Raw genomic sequence first — 26,867 nt, 5'->3', positions numbered from 1 at the left:
TCCCTGCCCCTGCCGAGCGGGAGGTACTTCCCCATCCTCAGTTCTGGATGAGGGAAGCTTCTGGAAGAGATGCGGCCGTCCCCTGGGTGGCCCGTGGGCCCAGCCTGCCGGAGAAGATGAAGTGGTTGAAAGTGTCCTTCCAGCCTGGCGGGGTGGCGGTGCTGTGTTCTGGAGGGGCTGGGGCTCCCTCTGATGCCCTCGTCCTCTGTGGAGCTTCTCCCCAGGCCTGGGCGGGAGCGGCCCATCCCCTGCCTAGGACATCAGACCATGTGTGCTCGGCAGTGAGGGGACACCTGTTCCTGTCACCCGCAGGGTGCTGTGGGCCCAGAAGCGCCCCTGCCAGAGGGCGTCCAGAACCAGGCAAATCTGGGCCTTGCGGGCCCTTGGACCAGCGTCTGTCTGCGGAGAGCCCCCAGTAGCCGCTCAGATCAGCCCGAGGGAAGATTCTGGACGAGACCGTGGCTCTCCCTGGGGTGGCCCATGGACAGCAGCAGGGGCTCCCAGGAGTGGCCAGGCCCTGCCCGCCCACCATGCTGCAGTGTAGACACGCACAGGAGTTCAGCTTCGGGCCCCGGGCCCTGAAGGATGCCCTGGTCTCCACTGACACGGCCCTGCAGCAGCTGTACGTCTCCGCCTTCTCCCCTGCCGAGCGGCTCTTCCTGGCCGAGGCCTACAACCCGCAGAGGACGCTCTTCTGCACCCTGCTCATCCGCACGGCCTTCGACTGGCTCCTGAGCCGCCCCGAGGCCCCCGAGGACTTCCAGACCTTCCACGCCTCCCTGCAGCACCGGAAGCCCCGGCTGGCTCGGAAGCACATCTACCTACAGCCGATAGGTGCGTGGCACCGTCGCCATCCGCACGCTCCTGGGGGACCAGCTTATATGTAGCACAAGGCAGGATGTCTGTGCATAGCCCCCAGGCAGGACTGAAACGAGGGAAGAGGGTCCTGGGTGTTTGGGATGCCAGGGTGGAGGCAGGGAGGTCCTGGCTGGGTCAGGGCTTCCTTCCTCCCACCCCATCCTGACACTATGCTGAGACAGCCCAGGCTCTGGGACTGATCTGCATGCAGGCCTGGCCTCATCCAGATGTGCGTGGTCCTGGCTACACCCGTTGAAACTAGAGCCATCCCAGGCACTGTGCTGCGGGCTGTATAAAGATCCCGCCGGGCATGGTGGTGCACACCTGTAATCCCAGCTACTTGGGAGGCTGAGGCAGGAGAATCGCTCGAACCTGGGAGACAGAGGTTGCGGTGAGCTGAGATCATGCCACTGCACTCCAGTCTGCGTGACGGAGCGAGACTCTCTCTCAAAATAAAAGACCATTTCCTCTTTGGTGCTGAAATGAGGATCAGCGCATTTCACAGGCAAGGAAATGGAAGCAGGGAGAAGTCCCTTGTTCCCTGTCTGAGTTGCAGAGCTGGTCACTGGTAGGGATGGGACTCGAACGCAGGTCTGTTTGACCCTAGGGTGGGGGTGCTCATCCTGATGCTGTAGTGGGAGGGGGTGGGCTGAGCAGGGTGGGGGTCTTCAGGGCCCAGAGTGGTCACTGCCCTCAGAGCTCTGTGTCTGGCAGTCTGGGGGACCCAGGGTGAATGGGGGGCTGAGACACCAGGTATCCATGCTCAGAAGGGAACGGCCCAGGAAGATGTGGGGAGCACAAGGAGCGGGACCAGCCTCTGTGCCTCTCACATGCCAAGAGCAGCCTGGCATAGACGGCACATGGGACAGGGGCTCTTGGGCTTGGAGAGGAGGAAAGGGCCAGTGTCCACTTCTCACGCCAGCGCACTACACCTTTCAGCATCTCGACAGCAAGCCAGAGCAGGGCTGGACCTCGCCTGGCCTCACCCTAGGCAGGTTTGTTGCCAGCCCTGGTGGTCTACGCATCCACCACCCCATAGCAGCCAATCCAACAGCTTGGGAGCCACCCGCTTCCCTCCACCTCCCTGCTAATGGCTCAGAGCCTCGCGTCCTGAGCGCTGACGCACAGATACGTGGGCATGTTGTCGAGACACGGGCTGGGTCAGGAGGTGGGGGCTGGGCCGGGCTCTGCATTTCCCTCCTTTTCTGGGTGAGGCTGATGCTACTGGCCTGGGGCCCTGGCAGCCGATTTCTCATTGGTCTCCTGGCCTCCACCCTTCGTCCTTGTCCATCTGTCCTTCTGACCGGTGATCTGGTGTGTGCATCCCTCCAGGGGCTGCTCTGGGAGCCCCCTGATGCCTCCCCAGCCTCGACCCGCACCCTTGTGTCCTGCTCTCTGCACCAGCCACGCTGGCAGTTTGCAGCTAGGCAGCCTGGCTCTGTGTGCTGCCTGCTCAGCTGCAGTGCCTGGTGCTAACCCTCAAAGTCCCTGTCCCCGGTGAGGCCCTGCCTGCTCCCTCCCTGAGCTCACACGCAATCGTCACTGCTGTCCTTTCATCTGTGCACGAACCTTTCCTCTATGTCCCTCGGTGTTTGCCCTTTTGAAAAAGTCACGCTTTCCATCTCCTTTCTAAGCGCGACGCTCTGCTTGCTGTCAGGGTAGGTCCACATTGGTCTTGTTCACCCAGCAGGCCGGTGTCCACAGGCGATTCCCGGGGAGAGGGTCCCAGGCGGGCAGGGGTGCTGCAGGGCTGATGGCGCTGCTCTCCCACCAGATCTGAGCGAGGAGCCAGTGGGAAGCTCCCTGCTGCACCAGCTGTGCAGCTGCACCGAGGCCTTCTTCCTGGGCCTGCGTGTCAAATGCCTGCCCTCGGTGGCGGCCGCGTCCATCCGCTGCTCCTCGCGCCCCAGCCGGGACTCTGACAGGCTCCAGCTCCACACAGGTGAGTGAGGACAGCAGCCACGGCTCATGCCAAGGCAGGCCCTTTCCAGAAGGAAGAGGTGGGAGGAAGGCGCCCAGGAGAGGAGGAAAGGAACTTTTTCTTCCTTTTTGGTGGGAAACGTCCATTTCCCAGGTGTGTGGCAAGCAGCACTGAAACAGGGAGTTCCTTCTTCCACCCAGGAGTGTCTGGGGACCTGGCCATACAGCCAGTGCCCACGGGAAAACGCCAGAGCACGCAGAGCAGGAGAAGTGAGCCCTTCTTTTTCTTTTTTTCTTTTTTTTTGAGATGGAGTCTTGCTCTGTCGCCCAGACTGGAGTGCAGTGGCATGAATCTCGGCTCACTGCAACCTCCCGGGTTCAAGCGATTCTCCTGCCTCAGCCTTTTGAGTAGCTGGGACTGTTGGTGCACGCCACCACATCCGGCTAATTTCTGTATTTTTAATAGAGACGGGAGCTCACCGTGTTGGCCAGACTGGTCTTGAACTCCTGACCTCAAGTGATCCGCCCGCCTCAGCCTCCAAGTGCTGGGATGACAGCCGCGAGCCACCATCGCTGGCTTGAAGTGAGCACTTCTAAGGCCACTCGGCATGACTCCAACCTTCCATCTTTGCATAGTACTTGACATGTGCCTAGAAGACCCCTAACCCCAACCCTGCGGGTTGCTGGTGATTGGAGAGAGTGAGGCTGGGTTGAGAAGCAGAGGTGAAGTGAGGGCTCTTTGGTGGATAGGAAACTTAGGTTCACGTTTAGGGAGGGCCTCCAAAAGGGGCTGGAATGAGAGGATGGACAGCTTTCCTCAGTTCTAGGACACTCTCAGCCATTGCTTCTTTTGTCGATTATCACCTCTGCCCCATTCTCTTCTCTTATGACTCCAGTTGAATGTATATTAATCCATCTTACTCTCTTCTCTATATCTTTTTTGATCATTCATGCTTTTATCTGAATATTCTCATCCTTTGGCTTACTAACTCTCTGGAGTCGCATCTAAGGTTTTGTTTGTTTGTTTTTGAGACAGAGTCTCACTCTGTTGCCCAGGCTGGAGTGCAGTGGCATGATCTTGGCTCACTGCAAGCTCCGCGTCCCGGGTTCATGCCACTCTCCTGCCTCAGTCTCCTGAGTAGTTGGGACTACAGGCACCTGCCACCACGCCTGGCTAATTTTTTTGTATTTTCAATAGAGACGGGGTTTCACTGTGTTGGCCAAGATGGCCTCGATCTACTGACCTCGTGATCCACCTGCCTTGGCCTCCCAAAGTGCTGGGATTACAGGTGTGAGTCACCGCGCCTGGCCTCATCTAAGGTACTCTTAAACCCATATATTGAGGCTGGACATGGTGGCTCACACACTGTAATCCCAGTACTTTGGGAGGCTGAGGTGGGAGGATAGCTTGATGGCAGGGCAACTAAGCCAGACCCTGTCTGTGCAAAAAATATAAAAATAGCCGGCAGTGGTGGCAGATACCTATAGTCCCAGCTACTTGGGAGGCTGAGAGTTTGAAACTGCAGTGAGCTACTATACTGTCCTCTATCCTGGGTGACAGAGCAAGACCCCATCATTTAAAAAAAAAATCAACAAACCCCCCGTATATTGTGTTACTAATTTCAGTTGTCATGTTTGTGAGTTCTGTAGTTTCTAGTGGATTCTTTTTCAAATTAGCAGTGTCCTGCTTTTATGGGTCTCAGTTGCCTCTGACGTTTCTTTAAGTTCAGCATTGATGTCCATGAACATAGTTGCTTTTGACGGTCTGTCCGATGATGGCACTAATCTGGAGTGCCCATGTGCCTGTATTTGTTATTTCTGCTAATTTTGTCTCAGTTATCCTGCCTCATTGTGCCTTATTTTCTTTTTTCTTTTTTTTTTTTTTTTTTTTGAGACAGAGTCTCGCTCTGTCGCCCAGGCTGGAGTGCAGTGGCCGGATCTCAGCTCACTGCAAGCCCCGCCTCCCGGGTTCACGCCATTCTCCTGCCTCAGCCTCCCGAGTAGCTGGGACTACAGGCGCCCGCCACCTCGCCCGGCTAGTTTTTTGTATTTTTAGTAGAGACGGGGTTTCACCGTGTTAGCCAGGATGGTCTCAATCTCCCGACCTTGTGATCCGCCCGTCTCGGCCTCCCAAAGTGCTGGGATTACAGGCTTGAGCCACCGCGCCCGGCCCATTGTGCCTTATTTTCGATTGTTAGTTAGGCATCTTATTGGAAAAATTAGTTTAACTTTGAGAATTGTTGGCCCAGGCCGATGTTTTTCACCACAGAGGATTTTCTTTTCCTGCTGCCAGGGCACCAAAGGGCTGACTGTGGGACAAAGACATGAAGCTTTTCTGGGTCATTTGGATGGTCCCCAGGGCTCCGCATCCCTCCCAGGGTAGGAGCCATGTCATTAGCGTCATTCTGCCTACTCTCCCACCCCAGAAACAGTCCAGCTTCATCTGTTTGAGCTCGAATCCCCCCTGTTTTCCTCATTAGGTCTCTGCCTTGGTCGTTGAGGTGTAATTTAGATAGTAAAATTCATCCTTTTTAGTGTACGCTTCTGAAGTCTTGACGGATGTGTACATCACGTAGCCGTCACCATCGTCATATAACGGGCGGCTGTCGACCCCTGTAGAGAGGTAGCCAAGGCTTCCTCCGTAACCCGCTCCTCCCCATCTTGGGTGTTTGAAGCAGCTATTGTCATTCCCTCTGCCCATCTGGCCATCTTTTGGCAGGAGGGTTGTCTAAATTCCCTAGTGTACCATTACAGGGAGCAGCCACTGTTGAGATTTGGGGGTTGACAGGGATCCCCTGGCTGGGCTGGGGTGCCTGAGTGGTACGTTTCTTTTCTGTGTCCCAGCCTGCTTTCTGGGTACAGCCGACACTCCATGGGCTTCCCCCGCCCCTGAGGTCCTAGAGTGAGGTCTGGGGGCAGTGTGGCCTGCCTTGGCCCTGGCCCTAAAACAGAGCTGGGGACCTCATGCCTCTCAGGCTTGGCCTCTGCAGCCTCAGCTGTCTTCACCTCCCCCACGCTGTATGCGCTGCACCTCACCTGTTAAGGGCTCCGTCCTGTCTGTGACAGGACTGTGGTAGTTCAGAGACAGCAGTGAGTCCCACGAGGGTCACTGCAGGGCTTTTCACCCCCTCCGCTTAGTGAACGGACTGCTGTTTCCCCCAGCCCCGCACTTCAGAAGGTGCACGGGGGAGCCCTCGGGAAAAAAAACTGGGGGGAAGGGACGTACACGCGGGAAGGTTCAAAAGCAGGTGGAACCCAGAGGGTATGCCGGGCTGCATTTGTATGGTCAGCTCAGCCTGGTTTTTATTTTATTTAATTAATTTATTTATTTATTTTTATTTTTATTTATTTATTTTTTTGAGATGGAGTCTCGCTCTGTCGCCCAAGCTGGAGTGCAGTGGCCGGATCTCAGCTCACTGCAAGCTCCGCCTCCTGGGTTTACGCCATTCTCCTGCCTCAGCCTCCCGAGTAGCTGGGAGTACAGGCGCCTGCCACCTCGCCCGGCTAGTTTTTGTATTTTTAGTAGAGACGGGGTTTCACCGTGTTCGCCAGGATGGTCTCGGTCTCCTGACCTTGTGATCCGCCCGTCTCGGCCTCCCAAAGTGCTGGGATTACAGGCTTGAGCCACCGCGCCCGGCCTCAGCCTGGTTTTTAATTTTTTTTTTTGCTTTTTTTTTTTTTAGAGATGGGGTCTTGCTTTGTCGCCCAGGCTCAAACGCAGTGGTGCAATCATAGCTCCCTGCAGCCTTGAACTCCTGGGTTTACGCGATCCTCCCGCCTCAGCCTTGAACTCCTGGGCTTACGTGATCCTCCCGCCTCAGCCTCCTGAGTAGCCGGAACCACAGGCACGTGCCACCACACCTGGCTATTTGTATTGTTGTAGAGATGGGGTCCTGCCATCTTGCCCAGAGAGTAGCATGCTTTGGATCACTGTATTGGGTTCCTGGGACTGCCGTAACAAAGTACCACAAACTGGGGTGGCTTAGGGACATTTCTGGTCTCACATTGCTGAAACCCCGGTTCTGAAACCAAAGTTTTGGCAGAGCCATGCGGCCTCGGAAGGCTCTGCCGAGGGTCCTCCCTGGCTGCCTCCAGATTCTGGAGGTTGCTGGCAATGCTCGGCCCTCTGTGGCTTGCAGCTGTACAACTCCAACCTCGGCCTTTGACTTACCATGTGAGGTTTACACCATGTGCCTCTGCATCTCTTCTAAGACTCCAGTCATTGGGTCTCCTTAATGACCTCATCTTAACTAGATTATATCTGCACAGATCCTGTTTCCAAACAATGATAGGTCCTGGGGGTTAGGACTGCCGTCCATCTTTTGGGGGGATATAACTTGGTCCACAACAGTCATCACTGTCATCATCACCTTGTTGGCATTGTCAATCAATCATCATCACCTTGTGAGCAAAAGTTCATTGGCCTCTCCTCCAAGACCCGTCACTCATTTCCCAAGGTCATACCCTAGACCTGCATTGTCCAAGACAGTAGCCACTGGCCCCCTGTGGCTCTGAACACAAAAAATGTAGCTGGTCTGAAATGAGATGTACAGTAAATGGAAAATACATACCGGAATTGAAAAGTTAATACGAAAGGCAATGTAAAAAACTCATAATTTAAACTGAAAACTCATAATTTAAACCTTTTTGGGTGGGGCGCAGTGGCTCATGCCTGTCATCCCAGCTGCTCAGGAGTCTGAGGCAGGAAGATCGCTTGAGCCCAGGAGGTTGAGACTGCAGTGTGAGTTGTGATTGCGTCACTGCACTCCAGCCTGGGTGACAGAGGGGGATGTTGTCTCAGAAACACAGGGCCGGGTGCGGTGGCTCACACCTGTCATCCCAGCACTTTGGGAGGACGAGGCAGACAGATCATGAAGTCAGGAATTTGAGACCAGTCTGACCAACATGACAAACTCCATCTCTACTAAAAATACAAAAATTAGCAGGGTGTGGTGGCGCGCACCTGTAATCCCCCCTACTCAGGAGGCTGAGGCAGGAGAATCGCTTGAACTCAAGAGGCGGAGGTTGCAGTGAGCTGAGATTGCGCCATAGAACTGCAGCCTGGGCAACAGAGCGAGACTCCGTCTCAAAACACACACACACACCTCCTTTGCAATCTGTTCCTTTTAATGGTAGAACTCCTTGGAAAACACTTTTCTCCCCTGCGTGCCTCTACGCCCCAACCCCTCCTCTGCAGTAACTCTGAGACCCTCTCCGGGTTTCCTGGGCCCGCAGTGGCTGCTCTGCCTCCTTCCTTCCCTCCCTGGACTCCTGGTTTCCCAGCTTTGACGTCATCGTGCCCAGGTTCAGCCCCTGGGCCTCTCCTGTATCTGTCCACGCTCACGCTCCTGGGAACCATGCTAACAAGTTATACAACTTGCTAGCTTGGATGACCCGCTGTGGTCTTACAGCTCTGCGGGTCAGGAGCCTCCCTGGGCTAAAGTCAAGGGTCGGCTGGGCTGGTTCCTTCCGGAGGCTCCGGGGAGAATCCATTTCTTGCCCTTTCCAGCTTTTAGAGGCACCCGCATCCTTGGCTCACAGCCCTTCCTCCAAGCCAGTCCTGCAGCACCCTCAGGCCCTGTGCTCTCACTCAGACCCCCTGCTGCCTCTAACGAAGGTGGTTTTTTTTTTTTTAATTTTGAGATGGAGTCTCGCTCTGTTGCCCGGGCTGGAGCGCAGTGGTGCAATCTCAGCTCATTGCCACCTCTACCTCCTGGGTTCAAGTGATTCTCCTGCCTCAGTCTCCTGAGTTGTTGCGATTACAGGCATGCACCACCATGCCCAGCTCATTTTATATTTTTAGTAGAGATGGGGTTTTGTCATGTTGGCCAGGCTGGTCTCAAACTCCTGACCTCAGGTGATCCACCCACCTTGGCCTCCGGAAGCGCTGGGGTCACAGGTGTGAGTCAATATGCCTGGCCTTAGCGAGGGTTCTTGTGATGGCATCAGGCTCACGTGGCTGATGCAGAACACTCCCCCCCATTCATGATCTTTAATCATCTGCAGTCCCTTTTGCTGTGGGGACTCCCGGGTCCCAGGGCTGGGATGTGGACATCTCTGGGGCTGTTGCTCAGCTGCTGGGGTGGCTTCTCCTTCCCGGGGCTGCAAGCGCAGTCTTGTCAGCCGGGCTGCCTCTCCAGCGCCCCCACTGGGCTGTCCATGGCCTCTCAGACTTACCCTGTCCTGATCTCCAATGGCCCTGGCCCTCACTCCCCATCATGCAGTACTGTGTGCCTTCAGGTCAGACCAAACGCAGCTGGCCCACACCTGACTTGGGAAGGGGCCCAGGCAGAGGAAGAGGATGACAGGGTGTGCCAGCCTGAGCTCGGAAGATAGGGGTCCCTGGCTGCCTCCCGACCCCATCCCCTGGCACTCTCCCCGCAGACGGCATCCTGTCCTTCTTGAAGAACAACAAGCCAGGGGATGCGCTGTGTGTGCTGGGCCTCACATTGTCCGACCTGTACCCTCACGAGGCCTGGAGCTTCACCTTCAGCAAGTTCCTTCCAGGGCATGGTGAGCCGGGGCCCTGGCAGCTCTGCCTGGGAGGCAGCCTAGCATGGGGCCGTGGCCGCTGGGGGCTGCAGGGCACCCTCGTGGTGGAAGTGAACACCCATGCATGGGAATAGGCGGCCCCTTCCAGCTCCTCCTGAGGGATGGCGTAGGAGCTGTTCCTCAGCCGTGGCCTCTGCCCCAGGGCCCATCTTCACGTGGGCAGGACAGGGCCTCCCAGGACCTATGGGGTGTTGGGCCATGGCCGGCTTGCATGAGAGCATGAGGTGGGTTTGATTGTGGGCCCCCTAGAGCCAAGGCTGACCCCTGAGCGTGCCCTTCTCTCCATCTCTCTCCAGAAGTGGGCGTCTGCAGCTTCGCCCGATTCTCGGGGGAATTCCCGAAGTCGGGGCCCAGCGCCCCTGATCCAGCCTTGGTAGAGGCAGCAGCAGATGGCCCTGAGGCCCCCCTGCAGGACAGAGGCTGGGCCCTGTGCTTCAGTGCCCTGGGGATGGTTCAGTGCTGCAAGGTGGGTGGGGGCTCTGGGGCTGGGAAGAGGGGACAGGCGGGTGCTGGCTGAGCCTGCGCTGCATCAGTCCCTTACACTGCCCCATCCTCACGGAGAAGCGGGTGGACCCCTAACTTCACGGAATGAGGAAACCAAGGCCACACAGCTATGAAGAAGCAGGGTAGGGATTAGAGCCCCAAGCCCCGATCACGTGTGGCCTCCCCAGGGCCGCGCATCCTGACTCACCTTCCCCCTGGGGCCCTGAATGCTGCCCTGCCAGAGATGCGGGCTGACGCCTCTGCCGCCTGGGGCAGGGGGAGGGCGCTCGGACCACTTCCAGGCCATCCAGCCTCACCCAGGTCCTCATTTTGGCCCTGCTGGGGCTGCCTGGGGATCTGCCGGATACGGGGGCAAGGCAGTGAGGCAAGATGCTTGGTGGCCTTCCCCCCAGGTCACGTGCCACGAACTCTGCCACCTTCTGGGCCTGGGGAACTGCCGCTGGCTCCGCTGCCTCATGCAGGGTGCGCTCAGCCTGGATGAGGCCCTGCGGCGGCCCCTGGACCTCTGTCCCATCTGTCTGCGAAAGCTGCAGCACATCCTGGGCTTCAGGCTCATCGAGAGGTACCAGGTGAGTTGCTGAGTTGCGCTCCCCGAGTTGCGCGCCCGGCTGCTGGGACCTGCGCTCTGGAGGCCCCGCGAGCGCCACCTGGAGACCACGCAGGGCACGAGGACTGCGCACACGCTTTGTCAAACTGCCGGGTTCCAGGCAGTGCAGAGCCCTGGGACCTGCATTGGGGTTGAGCTCCATCCGGATCTCACTGGCGGTAGGTCGAGTCCTGCCAGTGCCCGCATGTGGCGGCTGCGGCCAGGAGGTTGCAGCAGCTTGGGGCCTTCCTGGTGCAGCCGGTGGGTGGCACGGTCTTCTCAGGGTAACTTGCTCTTTTCTGTCCCGTCACCAACACTTGGGTCACTGCCCCTCAGAGGAGGCACAGGCCCCTTGGGAGGAGGTGGGGACTGACAGAACAAGGCTGTTTTGGAGGCGGCCTCCATTCCTAACTCCCTCTGCTGTCACCCGGGGTGGGGCTGCCGAGCAAACGGCTTGTCTGTATTCATGGAGGAAGATTTGTTTGCAGGCTCGAAAGTTTTACTCTGAGTTCCGAGTGCAAAGGCAGGTGGTGGTAATTTTTCTTTAAACCCACCTTTGGATGAAAACCAGTTATCAGGTGTGTACTGTGCACAGGCACAAGAGCAGTCAATGAAACTGCGCTGGGAAGCCCCTGCATCCTCCTCCTTCTGGTGCTGGGTCCAGGCTGTGGAGGCGGGTGGGAGTGTCCGGTGCTGGGTCCAGGCCGTGGAGGCGGGTGGGAGTGTCCGGTGCTGGGTCCAGGCCATGGAGGCGGGTGGGAGTTCCCAGACTGAGCTTGTCAGAACCCCCTGCAGGGCCCAGCCGCGCCCGCCTTCCTTCTGGGGCCGAGTGAGGAGCGGTATGTGCAGGGCTCCTGGGTGACACTGCTGAACTAGAGGCTGGGGCATTTCCAGCTCACAGTGCTGGAATCTCTCTGTAGGGATCTTCTTCGAAGACTGGCAGTAAAGGGAAGGTGAAGAGGGCACAGAGGAAGCAGCCTTCCCAACTGGAAGGCTGAGAGGAGCCTGTGACTTGGGGGGAGCCCAGGTGCAGCCATGGCTGAGGGTAGGCGCATCTCCTGAGGGTGCAGGCGGCGGATGGCCGGTTGGCACCTGATGATGCCTTGTAAAGGTTGCTGCTGCCAGCTGTGCCGTATCGAGGGGCAGCTCTTAGTACCCTGGTGAGGCTGTGTAACAGGTAGAAGGGCAGCTTGGTCTGCAGAAAGGGTTGAGAGCTCTCATTTGATGCCTTCACTTGGGGTCTTGTGCAACCATCTGACATGAACTTTTATAACGTGTGTGCCCCTCCCTACACGTGCTGACCTGGCGTAGCCTGGATTGGAGCTGGAGGGTGTAGCTCCTCCTTCTGCCCAGAGCTCTCCCTTCCATGAGCACCATCGCCCGTGGCTGTGGAGGGAAAAGCGCCAAGGCAAAGGCACTCCAGGGTGGCCTGGCCCTCCTTGCTGTTGTAGGGAGGGGAGCGGTACGGATGTGAGGTCATCTGCTGTCCCAGGGCCCTGGCTGGTGCTGGAGAGCCAACCAAGAGCCTGGCCAGAAAGGTCACTGCTGTCCATGGAAAGCAATCAGCGGAATGTTCTCAAAGAAAACCGGACTTGTGGTCTCTGCCACTTCCTGTGGTGTAAACAGTCTCACTGTGGCTGATGTCAGGTCCCAATGGCCCTGAGTTGGGAAGAGGCGTGCAGTGGGGCCTTGTTAAACTGCGTGTCCCCTGTACAGATGCAGGAGAGGAGAATAACCTTGAAAGCAGAGGTAAGAATGAGATGTAGAAAACATTTAGGAAGTGAGTTTCAAGTATTCCTTTTGCTTTAATTTTTTTTCTATTTTTTCTGCTTGTCATCTCACTATGTTGCCCAGGCTGGTCTTGAACTCCTGGGTTCAAGTGATCCTCCTGCCTCTGCCTCCCTGTGCTGGGATTACAAGCGTGATTCACCATGCCCGGACCTTTGCTTTACAATTTAAAATTTTATTTAATTATGTATACTTTCTGGGTGCATGCTGTGGCTCACGCCTGTAATCCCAGGACTTTGGGAGGCCGAGGTGGGTGGGTCACCTGAGGTCAGGAGTTTGAGACTAGCCTGGCCAACATGGTGAAACTCCGTCTCTACTAAAAAATATAAAAAATAGCTGGGTGTGGTGGTGGGAACCTGTAATCCCCACTACTCAGGAGGCTGAGGCAGGAGAATCGCTTGAACCTGGGAGGTGGAGGTTGCAGTGAGCTGAGGTCACAGTACTACACTCCAGCCTGGGTGACAGAGTGAGACACTATCTCAAAAAAAAAACAAAACAAACTGTAAGTGCTCTTTTCTTTAACTGTGGATAACAAGTAGCTTATGAAGTTCCTGAATGGTGGGCTCTTGGGGGTAGATACCTCCGACGCCGGCACAGCCTGGACGTGAGTCCTCAAAAGCTGCTGGTCAGAAGAGCCCTCACACCACCAGCCTGACTCCTGCCCCTGGGTAACTGAGGATGGTGGGGTCCCCTTAGGTAAGGAGCTGGGTCTCCTGGCAGTTCCCTGGCTAGACGAGGGCTGGCAGGGAGCAAACTCAGCCTGTGTTTCTCCCTCTTAGAGACTCTACACCTGGACTCAGGCGGTGGCGGGGACGTGGCCCAGCCAGGAGGCGGGGGAGCCGTCGGTGTGGGAGGACACCCCGCCCGCCAGCGCCGACTCGGGCATGTGCTGCGAGAGTGACTCGGAGCCTGGCACCAGCGTGTCGGAGCCCCTGACCCCTGAAGCCTGGAGTCACGCCTTCTCCTCGGGGCCAGAGGTGGAGCCAGAGGAAGGGCTGAGCTCCCTGGTGGCCTCAGAGGCTCCGCCGGCACTTGGGGGCCCTGCGGAGGCTATCAAGGAGCATGAACGGTGGCTGGCCAGGTGCATCCAGTCCCTGCAGCGGGAAGTGGCGGAGGAGGAGCTGGCACAGGTGGACAGAGCCGTGGATGCCCTTGACCGCTGGGAGATGTTCACGGGCCAGCTCCCGGCCATCAGGCAGGACCCACCCAGCAGCAGGGACAGCGTGGGGCTGCGCAAGGTCCTGGGGGACAAGTTCTCCTCCCTGAGGAGGAAGCTGAGTGCCCGGAAACTCTCCAGAGCAGAGTCTGCCCCCTGTCCCTGGGATGGGGAAGAGAGTTAGCACAGCAGGGGTTACCCTGCGTCTCCTTCCCTAGGATGCTGGCCAGCACTGTCCAGTGGCTGAGGACACTACTGACCTGCCAGGGATTCAGAGGAAGGGCCTGGCTGGGTGGTGGCTCAGGCCTGTCATCCCATCACTTTGGGAGGCCAAAGCGAGGGGGATTGCCTGAGGCCAGGAGTTTGAGACCAGATTGGGTAACATGGTGAGGCTCTGCCTCTACAAAAGAAAAATTAAAAAATGAGCTGGATGCAGTGGTTCATGCCTGTGGTCCCAGATATTCAGGAGGCTGAGGTGAGAGGATTGCCTGAGCCTAGGAAGTCGAGGCTGCAGTGAGATGTGATCATGCCACTGTACGGCAGTCTGGGCACCACAGCAAGACTGAGAAAAAAAAGGAAAGGTTCTTTGAAAAAGCCACGGACCACTTGTCTTCAGGTACCTCCTTCAACTCCTGTGTCCCAGCCAGCTGCTCCCACGGGCCTGCACACATGGAGAGGTCTCACTGCTCCTGGACACTTCTCAGGAAGTACAACCTGGACTGTGCTGGGGTTGGGACAGAGCCCCCTCGCCCACAGAGGCAGAAGGAAGCAGCGCGCGTCCTGTCTCCTCCCAGGCTGCAGGCCTGCCCTTTAGCTATTTATAGCCAGAGCTGGAGAGGCCAGCTCAGATGAGGAGTGACCCTGGGGGCACACGGGTTCCACGCTGCAACCCAGCTTCCAAGGCTGAGTCTCCTCCACAAAGGGGAAGCGACAGGGTTTTGTCTCTATCTCAAGCGTCAACTGGGCACACACAAAGTGCCCAGTTCTGTGGCGCTAGTAGCATTCCGATCCTGACGGGCTTCACCGGGGCTGTCCATGCAAGTTCTGGGGTTTGCCATCTCTTCTGACAGAGGCTACAGGAGTTGAGGGTGTCTGACATGCACTGAGGGCAGAGGCCCCCTTATTCCTGAGGCAGCTGCAGCTCACCGTGGGGAAAATAAACTGCGGTGATGTTTTTGGGACAGTTTCTTGGCAAAGGCGGCTGCACTGTCAGTACCAAGTAGGTGGAGGTGGTGATCAGATTTTTTTTTTTGGTCTAATCCGATCAGTTGCTGAGAGGGGGTGTTATTGCCGTGGCTGGGCATTTTATCTGTCTCCCTTCAATTTTGCCACATTTTGCTTCCTGCATTTTGAAGCTCCTTTATGTCCATGCACATCTGATTGTCGTGTCTTCCTGATGAATTGACCCTTTTATTGTCAAACGTCCCCCTCAGCCTGCAGTGGAGAGTCCCAGGGACAGAGACTTCCGGTTCTGACAGCAGAATCCCTTCAGAGCGATGAGGGCGGGGTCACGCCCCGCTCACGCTCTCTCATCTGGAAAGAGGCAAGAACAGGGCAGCTTGGACCTTTTGTGGGTGGGTGGCTAATATGGTTATGGAGGGCTTCTAAGAAAAACAATCCAAAATATAAAACTAAAACTGGAAGGGCTATGCAGGGGATGGGACTGAGGCTTCCTTGTGAATCTGACATTGGTGGAGGCCGACTGCAGGCTCCCAGTCCTGGTCCCAGAAAATGCAAAACGACTAGTACCTGTTGACTTCAGAGAAGCAAAGATGCAGCTCAAAAGCAGCATTAGGGGCCGGGCGCGGTGGCTCAAGCCTGTAATCCCAGCACTTTGGGAGGCCGAGACGGGCGGATCACGAGGTCAGGAGATCGAGACCATCCTGGCTAACACGGTGAAACCCCGTCTCTACTAAAAATACAAAAAAAAAAAACTAGCCGGGCGAGGTGGCGGGCGCCTGTAGTTCCAGCTACTCCGGAGGCTGAGGTAGGAGAATGGCGTAAAACCCGGGAGGCGGAGCTTGCAGTGAGCTGAGATCCGGCCACTGCACTCCAGCCCGGGCGAAAGAGCAAGACTCCGTCTCAAAAAAAAAAAAAAAAAAAGTAGCATTAGGATCTTCATCTGTCCCGTTCTCTTTTGCGTAGCTTCAAAGAGGCATGACACTGACCTGGGAGGGGAGATGAAGAGCCAGGCCTTTCAGAAAGTGGCCAATGGAAGGTGCCGGCCGAGCGCACTGCAGTAACGGAAGGTGAAAGCTGGAGCCTAGTGGCTGTTGCTGCAAACAAACCACCCAAGACTAAATGGCTTAAATCACAACAGTCTAGCTCATGAATCTGTAACTTGGGCAGAGCTTGGTGGAGATGGTTTGCCTCTGGTTCAACTGGAGGGTTCGTTCATGTGGCTACTTTCTAGGTGCACACTGTGGCTCACGCCTGTAATCCCAGCACTTTGGGAGGCCGAGGTGGGTGGGTCACCTGAGGTCAGGAGTTGGAGACTAGCCTGGCCAACATGGTGAAACCCCGTCTCTACTAAAAAATATAAAAAATAGCTGGGTGTGGTGGTGGGAACCTGTAATCCCCACTACTCAGGAGGCTGAGGCAGGAGAATCGCTTGAACCTGGGAGGTGGAGGTTGCAGTGAGCTGAGGTCACAGCACTACACTCCAGCCTGGGTGACAGAGTGAGACACTGAGGAAGCTGATGGGAATGTCAGGCCTTGGTTCCTGCCCAAGTGAGACTCTCCATGGAGGAGAGGCATCCTCTTAGGAAGGCAGCTGCCATATTGTGAGGAAGCCGGACAGCAGGCTCCTGGTCCCAGTCTCAGAAAATGCAAAGGGACAAGTAGGTTTTGATTTCAGAGAAGCAAAGATGCAGCTGAGAAGTAGCATTAGGACCTTCATCCATACCCCTCTCTTTTGCATCGCTTCTAAGGGGCATGACAGTGACCTGGGAGGTAACTGACAGCGAAGAGGGGAGACGAAGAGCCAGGCCTTTCAGAAAGTGACCTGGGCTTCCTCACAACATGGCAGTTGCCCTCCTAAGGTGGACATTCTGAGGGACGGATGGAAGCTCTGTGGCGTTTCATAACTCGGCCTCACGTCACAGAGTGTCACCTTTCCTGCACTCTACTGAGGCAGTGGCAAGGAACCCACCCCAGGTTCACGGGGAGGGGCTGTGGCAGGGAATGTGAGGCAACAGAATATTGCGGTGGCCATTCATGAACAGTCAGCCCCACTCGGCGTTCGCGGTGGGGATTTGGCTGGTGCACCTGCTACATGACCTGACCTGTTTTCCGATTTCATCTTCTGCAAAAGGTTAACCGCTGGAGTGATGTGAGATTAAACAGGTGATAAAAATAGAACAGCCTGGCTCAGGCTGAGGGTGGGAGTGCGTTGGGGTTCTGGCCAAAGCCTCCACACTGTCTCTCCGTACCCATGTCCTTTGACCCTCAACTGTGATGCATGTCCCAAAAAAGCATTTTGAAGGCAGAAGCAAACCACTAAAAAAACCCCTTTTATCCACAGCCTTTACCTAGTTGCAGATGTGAGTGAAACTTTTTAAGACAGCTGTTGGGAAGACTGTTTTGAAATGCAACTTTGAGGAAGAGAAATCGGTTTCCCTCCTCTCCCCTGTGTTAGCCCCAGGTTCTGTCTGTGCTGCGGTGAAGGGTAACTTGGGACAGTCAGCAGGAAAGATGCTAAGGCAGCGGAGAGATGAGGGCTGCCTTCTCGAGGAAGGTCACAGCTCATGAATCTTTCTAAACTCCTTAAGCGCTGCAAAAGTTGGACTAAGATTAAATTTAGAGATGATGGTTTCCAAGAAACACAGGGCCATGGTTCTTTCAGTTTTAAAAAATGTGCACAGTCCACTTAATTGCTTTCTCGTCTCCTTATCTGTCAGAAGCCCCTGAATTCACCAGGATGGGTCTTCCAGCTTGACGATGACCTCTCTTCTGAGAGCCTCACCCATCTTGGCAGGTCAAGTTAGCGGGGCCTCATGGAGCTAAAAATATTTTCAGGTCACGACAGACATTATCTGTATTGCTGTGTGTGTGCGACAAGGCTGGGGAAGCTAACACTTGCCTTCTGAAGTAGCTAGAATACACACTCCCACGTCACAGCCATGCTTTGATGAAGGGGTGAGACGCAGTGTCCCCTCTCAGAGGCAAATCTCTCTTCAGGCAGCCCAGCAGTCCTTTCCGAAATCTCATTATTTTCTGTCTCTTCCTCCCCAAAGCCCAAACTCCTTGTCAGACGGGAGAGAGGGGAGAAGCAGCATCCCGACTCCAGTCCATGGTGTGAACCCTGAGGGCACAGGACAGTGAGTGGAGCTCTGCCCCCACCCCCGTTTCCAGAGCATGGGTGAGGGGGGAGGGATATATTGTCCCGTGGGACATCTTCAGACCTTTCCCTGATGAAAGAAATCTCCAAAAGCCTTAAACATAAAATGGCTCAGTCAAACACGAGTGATAAAGCTGGGTGTCCAAATTTAGATCCCACCAAGTTCAAAGGGGACACTAGAACATTCCAGGGACATACCCACACATAGAGGGTCTCCATATGGTGCCAAGGGAGCTGTTCTGCAGACCCAGTGGGCAGGGTCAGCTAGGTCTTGGAGGGAGGGACCGGCTGCCCTGCCCAAGTCCACCTGGACAGGCAAACCTTCCCTGGTGGCTCAACTCCACCTCTGAAGGGGTCTCTCCTACGTAACGGAATTTTTCTCATCATCCTCGAGTCTCAAAATGACCTGTAAGGCAGATGGCTGCGCCCCCACTGCATGGCTGTGGCCACCAAGATGGGACTGGGAAGGGCTGGAGCCTCAGAACCAGAAGAGCTGAAGTTCAGATGCAGTCTATTCTTGCTTGAACCTCCAGTTCTCCTGCTGTTGTGCGGCTTTCTTAGGAAAGCAGCCTTGGAGATCTGAGCAGGAAGAGTAAGAAGGTGCGCGGACTTGGGAGGCCTGCACCCTGATTCTTGAGTAGCCCCCACACCAGCCCCCATGCCCCTCAGTTCTGATTACCAGGAGGCTTTCTGGCCTTGGCAGCTCCTTCCCACTCTGGGGAGCGACCTGGGTGGGTGGCCGGCACTCTTAGGTGAGGTGCCAATGAAAACACCCCCGGGGTTGCTGGGGCTTCACTGATTTATTAAAGGAGGGTGAGGCCCGGACAGGAATATTTTAATCCCTATCCCCGTGAAGACGGAGAGAATCAGGGCTTCGCGATGGGGCTCTCAGACCTGACCTGGGCCTGCCTGTGTGTGCTGGGAGCAAATGAGGGCCCGTCCTCTAGGCCGGCTTTGCAGCTCCAGAAAGGGCGACAGACTCGCGGGGACCTGGCTGCCATCCTGGGAGAGGCCCCAGGGAGCTGCTCGCCCTGCACCCAAGGGCTCCCTGGAGCTCACCACGCACGCAGGCTGCACCAGAGCTGAAATCTAGCCGTGATCCCTGTGGGGACAACGGCACACAGAGGTGCCCAGTTTCAAGGAAACCCAAGGAAACAGCAAATTGATGGCTCTTGGAACACCAGGCCGTCAAAGATAAACACCGCAGGGTAATCTAGGAAACACTTCCTGCTTGACTGTGAAGAGCCGCCGCGGCCTGCGAACGCTGTTCAAAACAGATGCAAATCACCGGTGGAGAAGGCCGCCGGAGCCGTCCCTTTTCTGACATGGTACAGCGGCACCTTGATGAATGAGAACCCGGAAGAACGGAGGTTTATTTTTGAACTCAGATCTTGGGTAGGGAGGCAAATGAAAACAGGCTGATGGCAGGGGTTTATTTTAAAAAGCAATTTCCAAGAAGCATCCTGGGGTCACCGCGCGTTCAGTCCAACTCTCTCCCCGCTGCAGTGTTCCCGCGACGATGAGGCAATCCAAATTTTCACTGGAGCCGAGCAAACATGGCGGTCTCCGCCTTCCCCAGCTGCGCAGGAACGCCCCTCACGGAGGGTCCGCGGTAGCCAGGCTCGACTAACCTCCCACCCTCTCTCAGAGGCGCCCGAGCTCTCGCGAGATTAACCAGAGACGACACCCGCCAGATTCCACCAGAGGCTCCCTAGGCTTTGAACGCACTTCTGTTACATGGAAACTGAGCCAGTTCCCGGAGTAACCTGGCTTCAACCTGGTGCTCCTCTGCTGCCGAGAGCTCTGGCTCTGCTGCCGATGGGCCCAGTGTGCATCTTCTTTTTCAGGCGGGGTGCTCTGCCCGCCAGTGTGCCTGGGTTTCTGGATACAGTATGACTGAACCGTTATTTCTCAGCAAAGGCCAACACGTGTTCGTCCCCGGCCAGTCTAAGACCATCTTCGGTTCAAGGGCCTTCGCCAAGCTTTGTGAGGCTATTTCACGGGCCTCCTTTGGTGGTCTGTGACCGGAGGGAATGAATGGGGACGTGGTTGTCAGCCCTGACTCTTGCACGCTGGTGGCACCTGTGGGCGCCCACTCGCCTGGCACGTGGACAAAGGTGATGAGCGCGGCTGACGGCTCCTGGGGGCAGAGTGGGAACCAGTCTGAAGCCGACGTCCGGCCCTCTGCGGTCAGACTGTCAGCAGCCGAAGGCAGTGAACTTTTCACCGTTTCTTCCAACGCTTTCTCACGGAGGAGCTCCACTGCCCCTTCTAACAGGATGGGGCTTGTGCAGCCGGGCTTGGTGTCGTGGTCAGGGAGAAGCGGGCAGGCTGGGGCCGAGCTGCGTCCGGCGCTCACCGTCGACTTCTCCCTGTGCTCTGCCCACCTTGGAGAGGCCTCTGGGAACAGGCGAGTCACAGAAACCACAGGAAATGGAACGGGTTGGAAGAGGCAGAGAACACGCTTTTCTCAGGGTCGCTTAACACAGGCAGATGTACAGGAGAGCAGGAAGGAAAGAGGGAGGGAAGCTGCAAGAACAGGCGATTTTTTTTTTCATCTGAAGTGAGATCCAACTTCCACCACATTCGACCTGTGCCCCTCTGGGTGGGTGGTGGCCATCCTCTTGGGCGCCCCCTTGTGAGGGCTCGAGACCTTTACCGGGTGGGCAGGGTGGGGGCAGCAGCTGTGCCAGCTGCCAACCCAACTCCAGGCGGCCTCCTGGGGCTTGCAGGGAGCCCCTGTCGGAAGGGGGATGTCTCCTCTTCATTCCTGCCATCCTCTAGCCGCCTTCCCGCCTGCACCACGTGGAGGCAGTTGTTTCACGTGGGGCTCTTGATGGCACAACCTGATGTCTGTCACGGAGCCCCGAGCAGGAGCAATGCCGAAGGAGGGCAAAGGAGAGCGCGCCCAGCAGAGCTCCCTCCTCTGCCCCAACAACAGAGCCCACGGCATCCCTTAGCCTGACGTACAAGTTCCACAATAGCCTCTCCCGATGGGAACGACTTAGCCCTAATTAGGTGAGCTTTAATCACCACTCGATCATATGACACGGTTATTTTTAAGAGTCCAGTCCACGTGGAAACATACCTGGGGCATTTTATACTGCAATGATTGATGGACGACATTGATGTACAAAATAGTGTTACTCAGGTTTTCTATAATGGTTCCATTTTACATTTTCATTCTCAAAATTAAATGCTATCAACCCTCAATTTTTTTTGTTTTGAGATGGAGTTTTGCTCTTGTTGCCCAGCTAGAGTGCAATGGCGCCATCTCGGCTCACTGCAACCTCCACCTTCTGGTTTCAAGCGATTCTCCTGCCTCAGCCTCCCAAGTAGCTGGGATTACAGGAGCCAGCCATACCACGCCCAGCTAATTTTTGTATTTTTAGTAGAGACAGGGTTTTACCATCTTGGCCAGGCTGGTCTCGAACTCCTGATCCACCCGCCTTGGCCTCCCAAAGTGCTGGGATTACAGGTGTTGTCAGCCACCGCGCCCGGCCTCAACTCCAAATTTTAAAAAGGGCTTAAAGGAAGAGGATGAAATTCTAGAAGTCTAAACGAAAACAGGGAATGTGTCTATTGAATTAGGTAAACAATTCCTTGCATTTGAGAATGCAAGGAGCCCACAGGAACCTACCGACAGGACTGCCACGCACTGCTGCAGAGCTTTCCGTGCAGGGCGCGGCTCCCCTCTGAGACTCGGCTCCTCTGCTGACTTGGATGGGTTCATTTACCCACGTGGACGCCCATCCACAAACACTGCTGGAGGTTTTTAAAACACCTGTCAAACGGAGAGTCACTTCGCAAACATTCACTCTCCGTTTCCATGTCTCCCCATGTCAGAGTGGATGCTTTTCATGCGCTGTGACAAAAAGGAAAGGCTAGTGTGTGTTTTGGGGGCTGGAGGGGATCATCATTTCTTTTTTTTAATTTTTTTATTGAGACAGAGTCTCTGTCACCCAGGCTGGAGCCCAGTGGTGTGATCTTGGCTCACTGCAACCTCTGCCTTCTGGGTTCAAACGATTCTCCTGCCTCAGCCTCCCAAGTAGCTGGGATTACAGGTGCCCGCCACCATGCCTGGGTAATTTTTGTATTTTTAGTAGAGAGGTGGTTTTGCAGTACTGGCCAGGCTGGTCTTGAAGTCCTGACCTCAAGTGAAACACCCACCTCGGCCTCCCAAAGTGCTGGGATTATAGGTGTGAGCCACCGCGCCCAGCCTTTTTTTAAAAAAAAAAATTTATTTATTTTAGATACAGGGGTCTTGCAATGTTGCTCAGGCTTATCTCAAATGCCAGGGCTCAAGCGACTCTCTTGCCTCAGCCTCCTGAGTAGCTGTGACTACAGGTGTGTGTCTCTACACTCAGCTAATTAAAAACTTTTTTTTGGTAGAGACAGGGTTTCACCACCTTGCCCAGGCTGATTTCGAACTCCTGGGCTCAGGCAGTCCTCCTGCCTCTGTCTCACAAAGTGCCTGGATTACAGGTGTGAGTCACCACGCCCTGCCCATTATTTCTGTTTATATGAATGTCACAGCACGTTTCCTGTGTGACCCTGCGGGCTGCCGTCTCTGGCTGCCTGCGCGTGTCCCTTACACCCACAGGTCTGGTGGTGGCGACCAGCAGCTGCAAAACGACCGACTCTATTGAATAAACACTGGGTGGTGCAGGAGGTTCCTGCCAATGTTGGGAGGAAGAGCAACCGCGGACGCCCGTGCCTGGGAGGGATGGAAAGGCCAGGGGAGGGTAGAGCTCAGGAGACGAGGGACAGGGTCTAAGGCCTGAGCCGGGCTCTGTGCTGAGCGCTCACCTCTCTCCTTCCGCCCACCGCAGACAAGTGGAAGACGCCAGGAGGCCTCTGCTTCCGGAAAGGTGCCTGCCCCGCGGTGGAACGCACCCTGGAAGCCTGTGGATGCGACAGAATCTCCTTGCGGAATCTGCTGCCACATTCTTCTGTTTGAAAGCAGCGGGTGGGCCGGGCGCGGTGGGTCACGCCTGTCATCCCAGCACTTTGGGAGGCCAAGGCGAGTGGATCACGGGTCAGGAGATTGAGACCATCCTGGCTAACACGGTGAAACCCCGTCTCTACTAAATATACAAAAAGGTAGCTGGGCGAGGTGGTGGACGCCAGTAGTCCCAGCTGCTCAGGAGGCTGAGGCAGGAGATTCTCGTGAACCTGGAAGGCAGAGGTTGCAGTGAGCTGAGATCGCGCCACCGCACTCCAGCCTGGGAGAGAGAGGGAGACTCTGTCTCAAAAAGGAAAAAAAGAAAAGCAGCGGGTGGGCACCACACTCAGAGGCCTCCACTTCTCAGCACTGGTGGGGGAGGCAGGGACACAACCCGCCAGGAAAACAGGTATAATTTAAGACAAATTTTAATAGATGTATAAAAATCATATATACAAAACATGTGAATACTAACCACTGTGGCTATAACATGCATTTTTACACTTTATCACATCTTTTTTATTTATTTATTTTTTGAGACGGAGTCTCACTCTGTCGCCCAGGCTGGAGTGCAGTGGCCGGATCTCAGCTCACTGCAAGCTCCGCCTCCCGGGTTTACGCCATTCTCCTGCCTCAGCCTCCCGAGTAGCTGGGACTACAGGCGCCCGCCATCTCGCCTGGCTAGTTTTTTGTATTTTTTAGTAGAGACGGGGTTTCACCGTGTTAGCCAGGATGGTCTCGATCTCCTGACCTCGTGATCCGCCCGTCTCGGCCTCCCAAAAGTTGATCACATCTTAACCTAGCACACTGTATTCCTACACTGAGTCCGGTCACCGCACGACAGCCCGGCACAGGTGGTGCTGGCGCTGCAGCAACTGTCGCAGGGGGCTGCAGAGAGCACTCGGTTCCTTTCTGTATTTAAGACCCTGAAGCGTTCAGGCGCTAAAGCCCGAAGGCCGTCCAACTGGTCCCTTGGGCAGTGTGCCCTCCTGCTGTGTGGGCTGGGGCCTGAGCACAGGAAAGGGAGTTTAGGACACAGTGGCCACGAGTAGGCGCCGAGCTTACAACACCGAATTTCCTGGTGATGGTTGTCCCCATCGATGTGAGCTGGTTCAAATGGAGTTAAGACCAAGGACATTTTGAATTTTTTTTTTTTTTTTTTGAGATGGAGTCTCCCTTTGTCGCCCAGGCTGGAGTGCAGTGGCGCAATCTCGGCTCACTGCAAGTTCCGCCCCCCGGGTTCACACCATTCTCCTGCCTCAGCCTCCCAAGCAGCTGGGACTACAGGTGCCCGCCACCACGCCCGGCTAAGTTTTCGTATTTTTAGTAGAGAAGGGGTTTCACCGTGTTAGCCAGGATGGTCTCGATCTCCTGACCGTGTGATCCGCCTGCCTCAGCCTCCCAAAGTACTGGGATTACAGATGTGACCTACCACGCCCGGCCAAGACATTTTGAATGTTTTAAACCAATTTGCCTGACAGGTCAAAAGGTAATTTTTTGAGATTCTAGAGACTGACAGGATCAATGGAAATTTTAAATTTTGCATAAATAGGCTTGTAAAAGAATCCAGACTAGGTACAGTGACTTATACCTGTAATCCAAGCACTTCAGGAAGGCTGAGGTGGGAGGATCACTTGAGGCCAAGAGTTCAACACCAGCCTGGGCAACACAGTGAGATTCCATCTCTATAAAAAATTTAAAAATTAGCCAGGTGTGGGTGGGTGGTGGCACATGCCTGTGGTCCTAGCTACTTGGGAGGCCGAAGTGGGAGGATTGCTTGAGCCTAGGAGTTTTGAGGCTGCAATGAGCTATGATCACACCACTGCATTCCAGCCTGGGCCACAGAGTGAGACCCTATATCTAAAATAAAATAAAATAAAATAGAATAAAATAAAGAAGGTTCACTGTGTTAAAAAAAAAAAAAAAAGTAAATCCGAAATGTATTTGCATGGCAGTTGTACAACCTGTGAGTGGCGTAGAAATTATACGTGACTTGAGTACATTTTATAAAAGAGGAAAAAAATGAACAGATTGACTCCTAACAGGAAAGCACCACAGAGCGTACGGCCCACAGTGCCTGCAGGCTGCGTGGGGCCCCACTGCAGACGCGTGCTCAGCACCTGTCACCCACAGCTAAGTCACAAGAGCTGCTGGCACCTGTTTGCAGGGGAATGTGGCAACATGCACCCGGGTGCATCCAGACAGCCTGGGTGAGCGGGAGAGCCACAAAGAACCAACTTAATTCGTGTGATTTCCAGGTGCAGGTCTGAACAGTTCTTGACACCCGAGTTTCAAAGTCTCCTACCTGACCAGGTGTCCTCAGCCTAGTTTGTACTGACCTTTTTTTGGGGAGGGCAGATGGGAAAGACATTGGTGGTGAAGATCTCCAGCATCACCCTGAGGCTGTGGGAGGTCCCTCGGGAGCCAGCTGTTGGATGGAGGAGGAGGAGAGGTGCCGCAGTCTCGAGGGGTTCACACTGCTTGGGGCGCTGATGGCCACAGTCCTGCATGCCCCCTCGGTGCTCCCCAAGCTCTTGCGGACGATTCAGATCAGCTTTCCCCACAGCTTTAGGGCAGAGGCTGAAGTTGCAGACAACCACGATGGAGTGATGGAGGCCTGCAGGTCAGATACCGCGGCTGTCCCCAGCAACCCTGTTCTCAGAGCCTCCCTCTGCACCAGGAGCTAGTACCAGAGAGCCCCGGAGCTGGGCCTGGAGGACTTGTTTACATCCTTCTCACAGAGGGACACGCACTTCACTGCACCTACGTCTGTCTCTGTGGAGAGAAACTTTCTCTCATCTGGACTTCTGGCCAGATTTTTTTTTTTTTTTTGAGACAGTCTCGCTCAGTTGCCCAGGCTGGAGTGCAGTGGCGCCATCTCAGCTCACCGCAACCTCCAACTCCTGGGTTCAGGCAATTCTCTGCCTCAGCCTCCTGAGTAGCTGGGATTACAGGCACCCGCCACCACACCCAGCTAATTTTTTGTATTTTTAGTAGGGACGGGGGTTTCACCATCTTGGCCAGGCTGGTCTTGAACTCCTGACCTCGTGATCTACCTGCCTTAGCCTCCCAAAGTGCTGGGATTACAGGCGTGAGCCACCGTGCCTGGCCACTTCTAAGGTCAGATTTTAACAGATGAGCTGCACGGTCCAAGCCAGCTGGGGCTCACCAACACCAGGCAAGGCCTGTTGAGAAGATGTGGCACCCCAGGAAAGCTCTACCTCGATGACAAATAGATGGGGTTACGTTCATTTGGATGAAATGCGTCAGCTTTTAAAATCACAGAATGAAGTGAATTCATTGTTAAAGGGTACCAAGGTGACAGGCCTGGAATAAGAACCCTTCATTTTCACCAACAGGACCAGGTGAGGGAAGGGAAGCCCTTCTACCAACCACGGCCCTCCGTGCCTCTCCGCACCCTCCCACCCCATTCACACGAGGGCCAGGCTGTGTGCTGGCCCGGCAGGAAATTCAGGCTGACGTGGGACCCCAGGGTAACCGCACCTGTGTCCCGCTTTGGTTCATGTTACACACACATCTGAAAGAAAACCAAAGGGAGAAAATGACCTACTGGAACCTGTTCAAAAAAAAAAGAGCACCTAATTTTTGGGTGGAGCTAAGTTTCTACTACTGTGAAGTCAGCCACTTAGCCGCATTTCCAATAAGACTCCCAGCAAATCACCGTCAGCCAGGTGCCGAGGCTGCCAGGCTCGTGAGAGTCTCACAATGGCATCGTCTGGGAAGGATTTCCAAACGTCAGGGTTAAGTATGGGAGGAATTCTCGTCCCCGTCACACCCGGATCCACCAGGACAGAGAAGCCAGTGCCCCAGTGGGTGGTCTGCCTTTTGTGGACAGGAGCACTGTGGTCTGAGTTCCACCCACTTCCTACCCCACACCGCACACGGACACTGACTTCTAGCAGCATCCACCATGCTGGGGTGTCTGGAACTCCCTCACTTCTAGCGACCTCCTGCTTCCTCCTGCTGGGTTCTGCGAGCACGCCCTGTGAATGCGAAATTCAAACACCGAGAAAAGCTCATCTCCCAGGACTAGTCCAGTGGGATGTGGGCTAGGCAAGGCCCGAGCATGGCTGTTCTGGGCCCTCAGGTCCTCCGGGCTCACGGGCTGGAGCCATGGCCATGGCCTGTGGTCAGCAGAAGCATGCCATGCCGGCAGCTCCTTGAAGGGGCTGCCCTGGGCCCGCAGCACCAGATGGAC

General features: G+C 55.5%; 1 protein-coding gene across 1 annotated transcript; it reads left to right on the top strand.

Moving 5' to 3' along the window:
* The first annotated feature begins 283 nt into the window (after nt 1–283).
* AMZ1 (archaelysin family metallopeptidase 1) lies at nt 284–13,731 on the top strand. The gene is made up of 6 exons (XM_033193786.1): nt 284–834; nt 2,633–2,800; nt 9,163–9,291; nt 9,627–9,796; nt 10,227–10,403; nt 12,988–13,731. Exons 1-6 carry the CDS (start codon nt 531–533, stop codon nt 13,546–13,548), a joined length of 1,509 nt encoding a protein of 502 aa, XP_033049677.1. The 5' UTR covers nt 284–530; the 3' UTR covers nt 13,549–13,731.
* Nucleotides 13,732–26,867: the final 13,136 nt, after the last annotated feature.

This window comes from Trachypithecus francoisi, unplaced genomic scaffold, assembly GCF_009764315.1.
Source record: "Trachypithecus francoisi isolate TF-2019V2 unplaced genomic scaffold, Tfra_2.0 Lachesis_group4, whole genome shotgun sequence".
NCBI classification, from domain to species: Eukaryota; Metazoa; Chordata; class Mammalia; order Primates; family Cercopithecidae; genus Trachypithecus; species Trachypithecus francoisi.
This window is presented reverse-complemented; position numbering and strand designations above follow the sequence as displayed.